Raw genomic sequence first — 17,115 nt, 5'->3', positions numbered from 1 at the left:
ATCAGTGTTGTTTTTCTAGCGAAAAAGGTGCCGGTACTCAAATACTAGGCCACCCTTCAGGAGTGGGGTAATCACTGAGGGACCCACCCCATAATAGCCAGGCCCCCTATACCAATCATAGAATCTATGACAAGACAGAACTGGTGTGTAGAGCCTGAGCTCTTTCATTAAAACTTGGGTTCCATGGGTCAATTTTAGCAGACAACGGAAAAGGTGCCGGTACTCAGTACCCCCAAGTACCCCCTCAAAAAAAGCCCTGGATAGTATAGAACTGTAGTTTTGTTAGATTCTGAGTGATTGTACTTAGCTTTTAATACTGACTGTTCCTGGTAACTATCCAGCCTCTCAAAGTGTAATCCGCGCAGAGCCAAGAAGTTAACTGCAAATTATAAGTCATGTTGTAATGTAATCATTATAAACCATCATGAAACAACAGGATGAATGGCTCAGAGGAAATTGGTCATTATGGTGCATATTAAAATAATTGGTGAGGATATTTCCCTATGTAGTGTATGACAAATTTGGTCAAAATAAATTCCCTGAGATTGGATTGGTACTAAGCCAAAACACTGTTCTCCTTAGGCTATGACACTAACTAAAGAAACTTTGGGGAAACTAATCCCATGATACAGTACTTCAATGACTCACATATGCTGAGGCGTCCCGCGGCAATTTTTGCATGCGCATGCACTACCCATGCTTGGGAAGGGCCTGGGAACAGAGTAGTGGGCGTGTTCGGCACTAATCATTCGCATGTACGCATTGCTGCGCACTAACCAATTAGCGCAGGTTTAGCGCGTGAGTCTCTACCACCTACAAAATAGGTGGTGGTAGTGGCTCATGTGCTAATGGGAAAATTAGCGCAGTGGCCATTACTACAAAAAATAGAAAAGTCGGCCATTACCCTGTGGCAAAAAAATAGCCTTAGTTTATGGGAATGACCGGCATAAGGCTGTGCTAAGGCCACTTTTTACCACAGTATGGTAAAAAGGGCCCCTCGGTACAACTGATCCCTAGCCATTCTAAGCACTGGTGGTGCTGAAAAAAGCCCACTTTCAGTCCCCCAATATTCAAAACTATTTAAGTACCTAACCATGGATATTCAGTGGGAGATAACCGGTTATCTCCTGCTGAATATCCCAGTTGGTGGCTAACCAGGTATATTGGCAGAAATGGCCCAACAGTGAATATCTAGGGTCCTCGTCAATCGCAGCACTTATGCGAGCTGCCTTCCACTGACTAAATATTGACCCCAATAACCAGTGGTATGCTGGTAAATGTTTAACAACAGGCTCTCTCCCCGGTCCACCTCTGCGCCCCCCCCCCCCCCCCCGTCCACCTCTGCGCCCCCCCCCCAAATTGCAGAGCTGGTTATAGCCGGGGAGAGAGCCTGGGGGGGGGGGGGCAATCTAATTCATGTTTAATGTGGGATAAAATGCCATAAATAAGTAAATAAAAATAAACTTTTAATGTTGAACACCTGATTCTCAAAGTGGACATATTCCAAACACTATAATGAAAATAAAATGATTTTTTTTCTACCTTTGTTGTCTGATGACTTTGTTTTTCTGATCATGCCGGCCCAGTATCTGATTCTGCTATCTGTCCTCTTAACTCCATTTCCATGGCTTCCTTTCCATTTATTTCTTTACTTTCCGCCTTTCTTCTTCATTTCTTGCCCTACATCTGTAAGTAAAAGTTGGGTCCTCCGCAGACTTGACTGTCCAGTGGATCCAGCTTCAGCCTATTTTCTCCATCCATGTGCAGTTATTCTCCTCTCTTCCTTTTCCCTCTTCTCATCTCATTCCTCACTCTTCCCTCCCCTCCATCCATGTCCAGCAACCCTCCTCTGCCCCTGCCCTGCCCTCCATGCACCCATGTCCAGCAGCAACCCTCCTCCCCCTTGCCCTCCATCCACCCATGTTCAGTGACCCTCCTCCCCCCCCTGCACTGCATCCACCCATGTCCAACAAACCTCTCCCCCCCTGCCCTGCACCTACCCATGTCCAGCAACCCTCCTCTCCTCTCCCCTGCTCTCCATCCACCTATGCCCAGCAACCCTCCTCTCCCCTGCCCTCCATCCACCATGTCCAGCAACCCTCCTCTCCCCCCTGCCATCCATGCTCCATCTACCCATGTCCAGCGACCCTCCTCTCCTCCCTGCACTGCATCCACCCATGTCCAGCAACCCTCGTCTCCCCCCTGCCCTCCTCCCCTTCATCTGCCTTCTTCGAGCCCCCCCCTCCCCCCGCTGCCTCGGTCGTCCATCATCCATCTGCCCTCTGCTCCCACCCCGACAGACCTGGTTTCCTTCCTGCGCCGCTGCTTGCCTTTAAAAATTTTATTTTCCCCGGAGGCGCGCCGCTGTTGAAGCGAAGGCAGCAGGCTCAGCTGAGTTCCAGCCTTCCGTTCTGTTCCGTTCTCTTCCCTCGCATCATGGCTCCGCCCTGGCGCAAACATGAAATACGTCCGAAGAGGGCGGAGCCATGATGCGAGGGAAGAGAACAGAACAGAATGGAAGGCTGGAACTCAGCTGAGCCTGCTGCCTTCGCTTCAACAGCGGCGCGCCTCCAGGGAAAATAAAATTTTTAAAGGCAAGCAGCGGCGCAGGAAGGAAACCAGGTCTGTCGGGGTGGGAGCAGAGGGCAGATGGATGATGGATGACCGGGGTAACGGGGGAGCAGAGGTGAGCCGGCTCGCACTGCCCAACAACCGGCTCGCAAGATGCCAGTAAATTTAATAAGCGGCTCTTGCGAGCTGGTGCGAGCCGGCTCCAGCACACCACTGCCAATAACACTTACACATAGATGACATTGTGGGTGGGATGTTGGGAAGGGTTTGCCATTTTGTGGATGATACCAAAATCTGCAACAAAATGATCATCCTGGAAGGTGTGGAAAACATGAGAATGGGTCTACAAAGCTGACGTCTACAGTTTGGCAGTTAAGATTTAATACATAAGGGGTGAGGTTCTGTGAATAAAAGAAGAGCAGGATCCAATGGTGATCTATCTTATGATCTTAAGGTGGCCAAATATTTAAATAAGATAATGGGAAAAAAACACACAAGGATGCTTTGGTGCACAGGGAGAGGTATGGCCAAATGGAAAAAGGAAGAAAGGTGGGGACACGGATTGAGGAAAGCATAGGAGAAACCCAGAGGATGTGTGGGAAGAGGAAGAGATTGTACAACTGAGCAGTTCTTAGGACCCTGTTTACTAAGTCATGCTATAGGCGCACCAGCGTTTTTGGCGTGCGCTAAACACTACAGACACCCAAAGGAATATATGGGTGTCTCTAGTGTTTAGAACGCAAGTGCTGAAAACGCTGGTGCACCTTAATAAACAGGGCCCTTAATGAATGGAAATCTTAATTATTGAAAGGAATGGGAATGAAAGAGCAATTGCCCCATGTAAGCCGCATTGAGCCTGCCATGAGTGGGAAAGCGCAGGGTACAAATGTAACAAAAATAAAATAGATACTATTGGAGATTCTACATGGAATGTTGCTACTATTGGAGATTCTACATGGAATGTTGCTATTCCACTAGCAACATTCCATGTAGAAGGCTGCGCAGGCTTCTGTTTCTGTGAGTCTGACGTCCTGCATGTACTCAGACTCACAGAAGCAGAAGCCTGCGCGGCCACATTGATGATCTGCAAGGGCTGACTTCTACATGGAATGTTGCTAGTGGAATAGCAACATTCCATGTAGAATCTCAAATAGTAGCAACAGTGGAGGAGTGGCCTAGTGGTTAGGGTGGTGGACTTTGGTCCTGAGGAACTGAGCTTGATTCCCACTTCAGGCACAGGCAGCTCCTTGTGACTCTGGGCAAGTCACTTAACCCTCCGTTGCCCCATGTAAGCCGCATTGAGCCTGCCATGAGTGGGAAAGCGCGGGGTACAAATGTAACAAAAAAAATATATAAAGACATCTGGGAAAGCTAATAACAATGAGATGGAAGAAAGGAGAAGACAAGGAAAAGAGACTTTGAAGAAGAATAGTGGCAGTGATAAAGAATATTGATAGCCTCAAGGTCACTTACCCAGTGCTATTTAGATAGCTTTGTCCATAGCTGCAGTCTCTTGATGGTGAAGATGGGTTATACCAAAATGCTGCCAAACACTGGCCATTGCTGTGACGCTCGTAGCCGTAATCACTGTTTTATAAAAGACAGAAATAATAAGTAAATAGAATGAACAGGCTCTTGGGTAATATTTATTTATTAAGATTTATATGTTGCCTTCTAAGGCAGTGCACAGCAAGAATAATCTGGATACTGGCAATACGTGATTACAGCAGTAAAAAAATAAATAAATTCAAATAATAGTACATACTATGACATAATAAGCTAATTCCAATGTCAACACAATACACGTTAAAAGATCTTAATAGACAGCATAGGGGGTAAGCAGAGATGGAACACACAGACAGATAAGAACGAGTTTAAATAGAGGATAAGTGTGACTAATTAAAGGAAAAATTGAATGGACAGGGCAATTCTATCTCCGGGAACCTGCAGTTTTGCACTTGTTGTACATGTAAGGGCCAAGATAATTGGCATTTACGCATGTAATTGCACTATGCTCTATTTATTTATTTATAATATCCCACATTATCCCAAACAAGTTTGAGTTTAATGTGGCTTACAATAAACAGTATAGAATACGTAACAAAGCATAATGCATTAAGAAAGTAATTTGTTGTAAGAATCCAATTTTACAATACATTATCATAAACATACTGGGATAACTATGGATGTTTCACATTTAGAAAATCTAATATGAATGAGAAATTGTACATGAAGCAAAGAGAAAGTTAACGGTAAATGTTTGTGCAGCGCTGCGTACGCCTTGTAGCGCTATAGAAATGCTAAATAGTAGTGATGTTCAATTCAATGTGGAAACTAAAAAGAGTAAGACCTTTCTTCCCAAGGACCGTCTTCCGAGGCCTAGTACAATCAATAGTACTCAGTCATTTAGACTACTGCAACGCACTCTACGCTGGATGCAAAGAACAAATAATCAAGAAACTTCAGACAGCCCAGAACACAGCAGCCAGACTCATATTCGGGAAAACAAAATATGAGAGTGCTAAACCCCTCCGAGAAAAACTGCATTGGCTCCCTCTTAAAGAACGCATCATGTTCAAAATATGTACAGTACCTTAGTCCACACAATCATTCATGGAGATGCCCCAGCCTACATGTCAGGCCTGATAGACTTACCAAGGAGGAACGCTAAGACATCGTCCTGCACATTCCTTAACCTTCATTTCCCCAACTGCAAAGGACTAAAATACAAACTAACGCACACGTCAACCTTTTCCTACTTGAGCACACATTTCTGGAATGCACTACTGCGGAACTTAAAATCGATCCACGAACTAACCAACTTCCGCAAACTATTGAAGACCCATCTCTTTATCAAGACATACCACAAAGACCAACAAATATGAACTCCTTACACATACCTGGAAATACCTTTACTATCTGTTATATTAATATCATGCTTTAACACTATATGTTACCCAAGATCCTTCTATAATACTAAATGCTTATTTCTTACATATCTCCATTATTCATGATATATTGTAAGCCACATTGAGCCTGCAAAAAGGTGGGATAATGTGGGATACAAATGCAATAAATAAATAAATCGCAGAAACAAAAGAGGTCCAAAAATTTCCACAAAGATCCAACACAGAAAAAACAGGTGGAAAAACAACTTCAAGGGATCAATCCAAGACAAGGGGTGAGATGCTCCAGAAAAACTTTATTGAGGACCCAACACGGTCCGTGTTTCGGTTTTTAAAAAAACCTTCATCAGGGGTCTATAAAATAACAACAAAACAACAAAACACATATATAATTAAATGAAAGATAGATAAAAACAAATTAAATCGAATGTATTACAACAAATTTCAAAAAACCTCAATGTAACGTTAAAAAATATATATATTAAAAATATTGATCATTCCTAATGTAAATCAAATTTTCTGACATAAAATCTGATATGTTAACAAAAGCAATTTGTTGTAATACATTCGATTTAATTTGTTTTTATCTATCTTTCATTTAATTATATATGTGTTTTGTTGTTTTGTTGTTATTTTATAGACCCCTGATGAAGGTTTTTTTAAAAACCGAAACACGGACCGTGTTGGGTCCTTAATAAAGTTTTTCTGGAGCATCTCACCCATAAATAAATAAATAAAATAAATATTCTATAAACACGGTTGAGCACAATTTATAGAATAGCGCTTACAGCCTATTTCCACACCAAATGTTGGGTGCCGATATTTACGCTAGCTGAAACCTGGAGTAAATGCTGACACCCAACTCCTGGCATTTTGTCACAGAAATGAGGCTATTCTATAACCCCTGCCATTCCCCTGGTCATGCCCCCCTTTGATTTGCACACTAGAGGATTAGGAGTGAGGTGTTATAGAATAGGGCATGGGGAGATGCGCTGGCAAATTTCAGTTATTGCCGATTAACTGTGATAACTGATTGTTCGCATCAATTCATTGATTCATAAGCTAATTAATTTGCACACAAATCTTAGGCAGTTAAGTGTGGAATTGAAGGTATTCTGTAACACTGCATCTAAATTCTGATAATGCCCCTGACCCTCCCATGCCTCTCCTTTTGCAAATCCCCCTTTGGATTTACATGCTAAGAAAATTAGGTGCACACGCTCAGGGCCGTCGAGTGGGGGGTGGGGCAAAATTCCCAGGGCCCAGCCTTCAAGGGGGGCCCAGTGTCTGCCCAGTACTAGCATGGCTATCCTGCTCCTGTGCGCCACAGAGCAGAGTTATCATGCTATTTCATTAATTCTGCTCTGCTGGTGCTTCTTCCTGCCATGTCCCACTTCCTGTGTGAAGTACTTCCTGTTTGGACGTGGCAGGAAAAAGGTCCTGTGTCGTGCAGCAGAGCAGAGCAGGAGAGGAGACACGTAAGCAGGCCTGAAGGGGGGGGGGGGGCGCATTCGGGCCCAGAGGGGGGCACCTAACGTTCTGCATCATTTATAGAATCTTGCCCTTGGTGCTTAAATTCAGATACCATTTTACAGAACTGCCTTTTTAGCTTTTGCTTTTGAAAAATGAGTAATTATCAGCTTGCTGATTCAAATGTGCAGTATTGTACTTTACATACATATTTTAGTGCAAGCAACACATTTACATATTTGGTTACTTTAAAATTCTTTATCAAGCAAATGCACACAGTGGGCTAGATTTAATATATGGTGCCTGGAAGATCCGTGCAGAAATCACTTTCACCTAAGCGAATTCTACAAAATTTCTGCGTGGATTATAGAATACGCTGATGGTGGTCCATGTGACTATATTTTATCGCGAGGAATTATGCCAAGTAGAACCTGGTCTAAATCCTGACGCCTAAACTAGGCCCAGAGCAGGTATATTCTATAATGCTGCACGTAAGTTGTCAGAACGCCCACGACCCTTCCGTTCCACACCCATGGCCACGCCCCCTTGTTGACAACGTGCATTACAATTTATATGCACCACGTTATAGAACGCGCTTAGTGAGTTCTGCGTGTAAGTTCTAATTAATGCGCTGACTGGCTTGTTAACCAAGTAGGTTATGCACATTGTTATGGGATCTGTTTGGATTTCCGCACAGAAATCTAGGCTCAAATCGCAATATATAAAATCTGGGGGAGTGTGTCTTGATGTTTCACTTTTCAAAGAATGCCAGTACGGGTATGATAGGACTTTGCAGGACATTGTTGGTCACTTTTTGAAAGTAACCTTGAAATCATCCTACATGTTTGCATACAGCTTCTGCTTAAAAATGTAGGGGCCTTTTTACTAAGCCGCATAGGCCTGCAGGCTTATTTTCGAAAGTGATCACCGGGCATCTTCCGACATAAATCGGGAGATGGCAGGCGATCTCTCAAAAGCAGTGAAATCCGTATAATCGAAAGCTGCTTTTTTTACAGCATCGCTGCTTTCCTGTTGCCGAGCCGGCGAAAGTTCAAGTGGGCGTGTCGGCGGCGTAGTGAAGGCGGGCATAGGCGTGGCTACCAGATGGCCGGCTTTCGTGGATAATGGAAAAAAAAGCGGCATTAATCAGTATTTTGCCGGGTTTACTTGGTCCCTTTATTTTCACGACCAAGCCTCAAAAAGGTGCCCCAATTGACCAGATGACCACCGGAGGGAATGGGGGATGACCTCCCCATACTCCCCCAGTGGTCACCAACCCCCTCCCACTCTAAAAAAATAACAAAACCTTTTTTGCCAGCCTGTATGCCAGCCTCAAATGTCATACCCAGCTCCCTGACAGCAGTATGCAAGTCCCTGGAGAATGGGCGCAGTGCACTTCAGGCAGGCAGACCCAGGTCCATCCCCCCCTACCTGTTACACTTGTGGTGGTAAGTGTTGAGCCCTCCAAACCCCCCCCCCCCAAAACCCACTGTACCCACATGTAGGTGCCCCCTTCACCCATAACGACTATGGTAGTGGCTTTTGGCCGGGCTAAACCGTATTATCGAAAAAAAAGATGGCCGGCCATCTTTTTAGATAATATGGTTCTGGCCAGCTGTTGCGCCGCCACCAAAATAGATCTCCGGCGATGTTTGATTATGCCCCTCCTGGTTACCGCGTGGCCCTTGTGGTAATTTCAATTTTGGTGCGTATCCGCTACGATCGTCTGAAAAATATTTTTTAATTTCTCACGCGCAGCGGCTACGCGCGTCAAGTGGAATTTGATACACGTAGACCATTACCGTCCGGTTAACGCATGAGACCTTACTGCTAGGTCAATGGCTTGCGGTAAGGTCTCAGATCCAAAATGGACGTGCGGCAATTTTCATTTTGCCGCATGCCCATTTTTGGCAATAAAAAAAAGCATTTTTTTGTAGGTGAACTAAAAAATAATTCTGCGCGTGCCAAAAACACGCATCTACACTACCGCAGGCCATTTTTCACTGTACCTTAGTAAAAGGACCCCTTAGTCACATCAAAGTATAGCTGAACATATCAAGCAGTAAAGCCAACAACCAGCAGAGGGCATTAGTGATATATGTGTAGTGAGATAAGGGCTAGGATAAGGTGTTCAGATGTTATGAGCTTTCCATTACGGGATAAGAATGCCATCTTCAGTCAGTAGAGTTCAATGCTTTATAAAAGGAAAACTGAAACATTAACAGTTATACATTTTGATTGACAACTAAACAGAGAAACATTGGAAGCTATCAGAACAATGCAACCACTTGGTCCATCCAGACTTTCAAATGTTGCCTGCTGCAACAGATCTGACTTGATCTATGGTTTCATAAAAATATGGGCAGTTATTCAGAACACCTGATTGTAGAGTTTGATGGATTTGTCAGTCTTTCAGCTGTGCTCTGCAGGGCTTGGGCATGTGGGCTTGTCCCGGTTTTGTTCTTACAGGCAACTACACAGTCAGATTTCAATAAAAAAAAAACAAAAAACGGGTATTTGTCTCTAAAAATGAAAGCACGGAGGAAACAGGAAATTATAGGCTAGTTATCTTGATTTAGTGGTCTGGAGATCACTGTAGATACTCACATATAGGTTGGACTCGCGTATAAGTCGCATTCTGACTTTTTTTTCTGAACTGCCAGGTCTGGAAGATTAGAATGCACTCTGCTTATCAGTTTCCTATCCCTTATACTTTGTCCTTGAACCTTTTATCTGGCCTCTCCTGAGCGATTGTATTATCTGCCCTTTTTAATCAAATGACATTCCTTTTCTAAACTGCGTAAACTTTATGTAATTGTGAACCTCTCGAATCAGCTTCCGGCAAGCAGTATATCAAACACATGAATAAACATGAAGTGTCAAAAAACTGTGATACTTGATGTATAGGTCATATTCTCCTGGCTAGCAACAGCATCTCTACCCTGTGACGTGTGTTGGCAGCTGCGGCCACAGCCTGCATCTCCCACCCCTCACCCCATTGCCATCTATGCCACCCTCCCACCTCCTATGGATCCGCTTCCGCTCCCCCCCCCCCCCCCCACCGGCATCTACACGAAACGGAAACAATAATTGTAGACCATTCAGACTCCAGCAAGCGTTAAACACCCTGCTGGACCAACCCCCTCTGAAAGGATACATCAGAGGTAGTGTCAGAGGGTGTGGGACCAACAGGTGTTAAAAGCACGCTGGAGTCTGAAAAGCCCTGTGATTATTATTTCTTTTTTTTTTTCTGTGAGCAGTAGCATTTGGGTAGACATGGAAGGAGCGGTTAGCAGCCTCTGAAGCATTAGGGGCTATGAGGTTGACAGCCACGGAAGCAATGTTCTAGAACCCACTGTAATATTTGCAGTGCTGCTTTTTCAGAATAGGCCCCTTGTTGTGTGAGTTTTGGAACTTACTACTACTACTACTTATCATTTCTATAGCGCTACTAGACGTACGCAGTGCTGTACACTTGAACATGAAGAGACAGTCCCTGCTCGACAGAGCTTACAATCTAATTAGGACAAACAGGACAAACAAGGGATAAGGGAATATTAAAGTGAGGATGATAAAATAAGGGTTCTGAACAAGTGAATACAGGTTAGGAGTTAAAAGCAGCATCAAAAAGGTGGGCTTGCCGGAGAAGAGGGCAATTAAGGGATAAGGACAAAGAGTAGCAAGATTCCGGAATCCCAATGAGTTGCAAGATTCCATGCGGAATCCCAAAGAGTTGCAAGATTCTGGAATCGCGATGACTACTACTACTTATCATTTCTGAAGCGCTACTAGACGTACGCAGTGCTGTACACTTGAACATGAAGAGACAGTCCCTGCTCGACAGAGCTTCCAATCTAATTAGGACAGACAAACAGGACAAACAAGAGATAAGGGAATATTAAAGTGAGGATGATAAAATAAGGGTTCTGAACACGTGAATAAGGGTTAGGAGTTAAAAGCAGCATCAAAAAGGTGGGCTTGCAAGGGCAGGCTTCTGTTTCTGTGAGTCTGACGTCCTGCACGTACGTGCAGGACGTCAGACTCACAGAAACAGAAGCCTGCCCTTGCAGATCAGCAACGCGGCCGTGCCGGAGAAGAGGGCAAATAAGGGATAAGGACAAAGAGTAGCAAGATTCCGGAATCCCAAAGAGTTGCAAGATTCCATGCGGAATCCCAAAGAGTTGCAAGATTCTGGAATCGCGATGACTACTACTACTTATCATTTCTGAAGCGCTACTAGACGTACGCAGCGCTGTACACTTGAACATGAAGAGACAGTCCCTGCTCGACAGAGCTTACAATCTAATTAGGACAGACAAACAGGACAAACAAGAGATAAGGGAATATTAAAGTGAGGATGATAAAATAAGGGTTCTGAACAAGTGAACAAGGGTTAGGAGTTAAAAGCAGCATCAAAAAGGTGGGCTTTTAGTTTAGATTTGAAGACGGTCAGAGCTGGAGCTTGACGTACCAGCTCAGGAAGTCTATTCCAGGCATATGGTGCAGCAAGATAAAAGGAACGGAGTCCGGAGTTAGCAGTGGAGGAGAAGGGTGCAGATAGGAGAGATTTACCCAGTAAACTGAGTTCCCGGGGAGGAATGTAGGGAGAGATGAGAGTGGAGAGGTACCGAGGAGCTGCAGAGTGAATGCACTTATAGGTCAACAAGAGGAGTTTGAACTGTATGCGGAAACAGATAGGAAGCCAGTGAAGTGACTTGAGGAGAGGGCTAATATGAGCGTAACGACCCTGGTGGAATATTAGTCGTGCAGCAGAATTTTGAACAGATTGAAGAGGAGAGAGATGGCTAAGTGGGAGACCTGTGAGAAGCAAGTTGCAATAGTCTAAGCGAGAGGTGATAAGAGCGTGGATGAGAATAGTAATAGCACCAAAAGGTTGGTGCTATTACTGTATGGGAGATTTGCTCTATAGCACCTGAGTGATTCTGTAGGATTTTGTATTACTTCATAGTATGCCTGGTAAAGAAATAACACCAAAATCAAACTTTTTTTTTTCCTTTGGTTTGTTTTTTTGTATTCTTGAAGTCTATGAAGAAATGTCCCCGTTTAGGTGTTTAGTGGAATTTTGAGTCTAAAGTTAGACTCAGCCGTAGTAAATTTTCAAAGAGGCCAAGTTAGGAGCATAAATCCTTTGAATATTGGGTCCAGTGTACATTGATCACCCCTACTTTCCAGAGATGTATTTGTTAGTGTTGTCATGGACTAAGACACCTTTTCAAAATATTTTTAAAAAAACATTTTTAAAGTGTTCATTCATGTTTATAATATATTAATACATTTTGTCGGGATACCATATGTTTTGCTGATTAACAGTACAAATTTATATATATATCTACATCCTCATGTCCACTCAGTACACAAGATCCATCTGTTAACATACGTTTAAAAAATGCATCATAACATAAGGATTGCTCACCACTCAAAGTCTGCTTCTGTGCACACACAGGGCTCCGACGACATGGCTCCTGCGTATTTTCCCTGCATGCACTTCTTTTCCGATCTGCGTTTTTTATATGTTCTCTTAGCTCCCATGATACATGCTTCTCCCTGAAAACAGAGGTATATCAAATAGCATTGCATTTAGACCCTTATTTTAGAAAGCATGTGAAAAGGAGGAGTGGAGGAGTGACCTAGTGGTTAGGGTGGTGGACTTTGCTCCTGGGGAACTGAGGAACTGAGTTCAATTCCCACTTCAGGCACAGGCAGCTCCTTGTGACTCTGGGCAAGTCACTTTACCCTCCATTGTCCCATGTAAGCTGCATTGAGCCTGCCATGAGTGGGAAAGCGCAGGGTACAAATGTAACAAAAATAAAATAGATACTATTGGAGATTCTACATGGAATGTTGCTGCTATATGAGATTCTGTTGCTACTATTGGAGATTCTACAAGGAATGTTGCTATTCCACTAGCAACATTCCATGTAGAAGGCTGTGCAGGCTTTTGTTTCTGTGAGTCTGACGTCCTGCACATACGTGCAGGACGTCAGACTCACAGAAGCAGAAGCCTGCACAGCCTTCTACATGGAATGTTGCTAGTGGAATAGCAACATTCCATGTAGAATCTCAAATAGTAGCAACAGTGGAGAAGTGGCCTAGTGGTTAGGGTGGTGGACTTTGATCCTGGGGAACTGAGTTTGAATCCCACTTCAGGCACAAGCAGCTCCTTGTGACTCTGGGCAAGTCACTTAACCCTCCATTGCCCCATGTAAGCCGCATTGAGCCTGCCATGAGTGGGAAAGCGCAGGGTACAAATGTAACAAAAATAAGATAGATACTATTGGAGATTCTACATGGAATGTTGCTACTATATGAGATTCTGTTGTTACTATTGGAGATCCTACAAGGAACGTTGCTACTGTTTGAGATTCTACATGGAATGTTGCTATTCCACTAGCAACATTCCATGTAGAAGGCTGCGCAGGCTTCTGTTTCTGTGAGTCTGACGTCCTGCACGTACGTGCAGGACGTCAGACTCACAGAAACAGAAGCCTGCGCGGCCACATTGGTGATCTGCAAGGGCCGACTTCTACATGGAAGAATAGCAACATTCTATGTAGAATCTCAAATAGTAGCAACAGTGGAGGAGTGGCCTAGTGGTTAGGGTGGTGGACTTTGGTCCTGAGGAACTGAGTTCGATTCCCACTTCAGGCACAGGCAGCTCCTTGTGACTCTGGGCAAGTCACTTAACCCTCTATTGCCCCAGGTATAAATAAGTACCTGTATACAATATGTAAGCCACATTGAGCCTGTCATGAGTGGGAAACCGCAGGGTACAAATGTAACCAAAAAAAAGGGGGGGAATTCACACATCCACATCAGAGCATGGAGAATTCCCACAGTATTTTATAAGAAGTTCTGCCAGAGGTTGAGCCTCTTAGAAAATAGTGCTGAACTGCATGTGGATGTCTCTGTAGATGCAGCAGAAGTAGCAATTTTGCAAAGCTGCATGTGAGGGGGGAAAACTGGGCAAATACTGCCCACTTATACCTGGGAGCAGCTTTTAAAATTGCTGCTCCTTCTGCAGACGAATAGCTGCCCTGAGCTAGCAGAACCTCTCCCCACTGACCCTCAAAGCAACCAACCTCCCCTGCAACCATCCCATCTGACACTTCAGAAACAATGAACCCTTCCGAGGCCCACCTCGTACCAAAACCTCCATTCCCAATCCCTATCTCCAGCCTTACTATGGACTGTGGTGACTAATGGGAGCAGAAGGAATGTCCACTCACTCCTGCTGGTATGGCTGTGGGTTCAAATATAAGCAGTTTGACCCCTAATAGTAATCTTCAGGTAGTCCTGCTAAGGATCAGGCTACCAAAGAAGGATGGGTTCATTCTTACCTGGGGAGTCTTAATGCTGAGGAGCTACAGGTGGGGGGGGGGGGGGGGGGGGTCAGTTGATATAATGAGTGGGAGAATCAGAACTTATAGGGACTTTATTTATTTATTTATTTATTTGTTGCATTTGTATCCCACATTTTCCCACCTATTTGCAGGTTCAATGTGGCTTACATTATGCCGTAATGGCGATCGCCATTTCCAGAATAAGAAATACAAAGTGGTATTGCACTAAAGTTCATAAGTGATAGAGTAAATTAAGCAGTCAGGTATGGAGAGTTCATTACCGGAATGAGAAATATTTGTTCAGTTCTGGTAAAGTTCATTAGTGACAAAGTATCTAAGCAATCAAGTATAGAGCGTTTGGTTTTGTTCAGTTCTGGTATAAATTTCGTTGTCTGGTATTTAGGATAGATCATTGTGGTACGCCTTTTTGAACAAGTTGGTTTTTTGGTGATTTTCAGAAGTTTGTTAGATCGTGCATTGTTTTTGTGACATTTGGTAGTGCGTTCCATGGTTGCGTGCTTATGTAGGAGAAGCTGGATGCATACGTTGATTTATATTTTAGTCCTTTGCAGCTGGGGTTGTGGAGATTCAAGAATGTCTGTGCTGACCTTTTTGTGTTCCTGGTTGGTAAATCTATAAGGTCTGACATGTAGGACGGGGCCTTGCCGTGAATGATTTTATGAACCAGGGTGCAAATTTTGAACGCAATACTTTCTTTAAGTGGGAGCCAGTGTAGTTTTTCTCTTCGGGGTTTGGTGCTTTCGTATTTCGTTTTTCCAAATATGAGTCTGGCTGCTGTATTTTGGGCTGACTTGGCTGTCAGAGGGTGTCAGGGAGGAGATCTGGTGTTTTCTGTGATAATTGGGGGTGGGGGGGACTGAGGTGGGGGAAGTAAATGTGGAGTGGCCCAGACATTGCCCCTTCAAGCACTTATGCGTGCTTTGGGACAGGTGCAAATGCTGATGTCTACTTTTACTCTAATCAATGTGGATTCCCCTTGTAAGATTGAGAATCCATGCCGATACTGTAGGCCCGCCCTTACCACACCCTCCTCCTGCTCTCTGCTGGAAATCTCATTGTAGCAAGTATCCCATGTTGAAATACATCCTGTTCTAAAATTTACACCCATATGGAAAAGAAAAAAGTGGGGGAGGACCAATCAAATACCAACACCAGGGTAAACAAAAACCTCCCAATATTCAAAATCTTTTAACTGGTCAGGAACGGCACCTGGTCAGTTAAATGGTACACAGCCGGCTCTCCAGCGATATTCAACAGGAGATAGCCAGCTGTCTCCTGCTGAATATTGCCAGTTAGCAGCTAGCCGGTTATACTGCGTAATATAACTGGCTATCCCCTGATTTTTAGTGTGGGTTTGGCAGCCATCTTTGACTGCTTGTATGGCTGATATATCGTTGGCCAGTTTGAGCTTTACCAAACGGAATCATTTTGGCCAGTTAAGTTCAAACTGCCCAAAAATAAAGATATTCAATGTCTGTCATGGAAAACAGCCAAGAATTGAATATCCGACATTAGCTCTGACCGCATGAGCTAGCCGGGCTAACTCCCGCAGTCTACATATTGGCCCTAAAAAGAGACGACTCGAAGCAAATCTGCATTTTGGCGCACAAGCACCTGCTTCAGGAGCAACAATATCTAGGCAGTATACAAACTAGCAGATGTGGCTTCCAAGTGTCACGATGTCTCGGGATCCTGTAGCTTAAAGTCCTGCAGACTACAACTGGCTGACTTTCGCAAGGTAGGGAAGCACCAGAAAGACACCACAATAACGCCTAGAACACTGTGAGAGAGGGTATTGGAGCACTCCTACACCAATCTAAATGTGTAAATGCTACTAATTAAATGTGGGAATGCTTCTATATAACCTCCTTATTCTTGCTAATTTTTAAACCAATGGTAGACGTTGCCATTGTTAGTCAAAGTTTCACAATGCAACAATTACAATCTCTGAACTGTTTATGTACCTTTGGAAACTAATCCACTACCACCTAATTCTATAAAAGTTGCCAAATATCGTGTGTGCAAATTCGAGTATGCTCTCAATTTTCGTGGGTAATTTGATTGAATAATGAGCTCATTAGTGGCAGTAATTGGCTTAACAGGGCATTATTGACACTAATTAGATTTAATTGAAATTTACATGTGTAAATTTAGGCATGGGATCCATGCCTACAATCTGAAAAAGGAGGCGCTAAAATCAGAGAGTCATTGGCAGAATGGGAGCATTGCTAAAATGAACACACATTACACACATTATCATAGAACAAGCAGTTGAGCCCATTAAAACTGGCAAAAGAAGCACCGTCAAGAAAGCGGTTGGAGCCCCGCCGGGTGCAGCCGAACCTCTGCCCAGGAAAGTCGCAGAGGGAAACGCCAGCTCCCAGCCCGGCCTGTGGTCACAGCAGCAGCGGTGGCTACAGCTGATCGGACCTGTCGGACTGTGCCTCGGAGCCACTGTCGGACAATCCCCGCCCGGTGCTTGCCGGTCACCCACAGCTGTGTTCCTACCTCTAACAATGTCAGGAGAGGTGTGACGTGCCGCGCATGTGCGGCACGTCGGTCACTCTTCATTTATATAGTAGGATAATGGGCATACAAGCCTAATATAGGCATGTACCAGGGGCGTAGCTACGTGGGGCCACGGGGGCCTGGGCCCCCATAGATTTGGTCCTGGACCCCCCTGCCGACGACCCTCTCAACCTCCCTCCTGCCGACAACCCTCCCCCGCCATCGCCTACCTTTGCTGGCGGGGGACCCCAACCCCCACCAGCCGAGGTCCTCTTGCT

General features: G+C 44.4%; 1 protein-coding gene across 1 annotated transcript in view; it reads right to left on the bottom strand.

Annotated features, from left to right (window-relative positions):
* SORCS1 (sortilin related VPS10 domain containing receptor 1) overlaps window positions 1–17,115 on the bottom strand; it is a 588,550-nt gene that overhangs the window by 137,143 nt on the left and 434,292 nt on the right. Inside the window, exons 16-17 of the mRNA XM_030204718.1 lie at window positions 12,382–12,512; window positions 4,045–4,158 (exon numbers count right to left, since the gene is read on the bottom strand). Of these exons, the coding sequence (XP_030060578.1) occupies window positions 4,045–4,158; window positions 12,382–12,512 (245 nt within the window). The remainder of the gene's footprint in view (window positions 1–4,044; window positions 4,159–12,381; window positions 12,513–17,115) is intronic.

The sequence above is a fragment of the Microcaecilia unicolor genome, chromosome 5, assembly GCF_901765095.1.
Source record: "Microcaecilia unicolor chromosome 5, aMicUni1.1, whole genome shotgun sequence".
Lineage (NCBI taxonomy): Eukaryota > Metazoa > Chordata > Amphibia > Gymnophiona > Siphonopidae > Microcaecilia > Microcaecilia unicolor.
The sequence above is the reverse complement of the archived record's forward strand: the minus strand, read 5'-3'. Positions and strand labels throughout refer to the sequence as shown.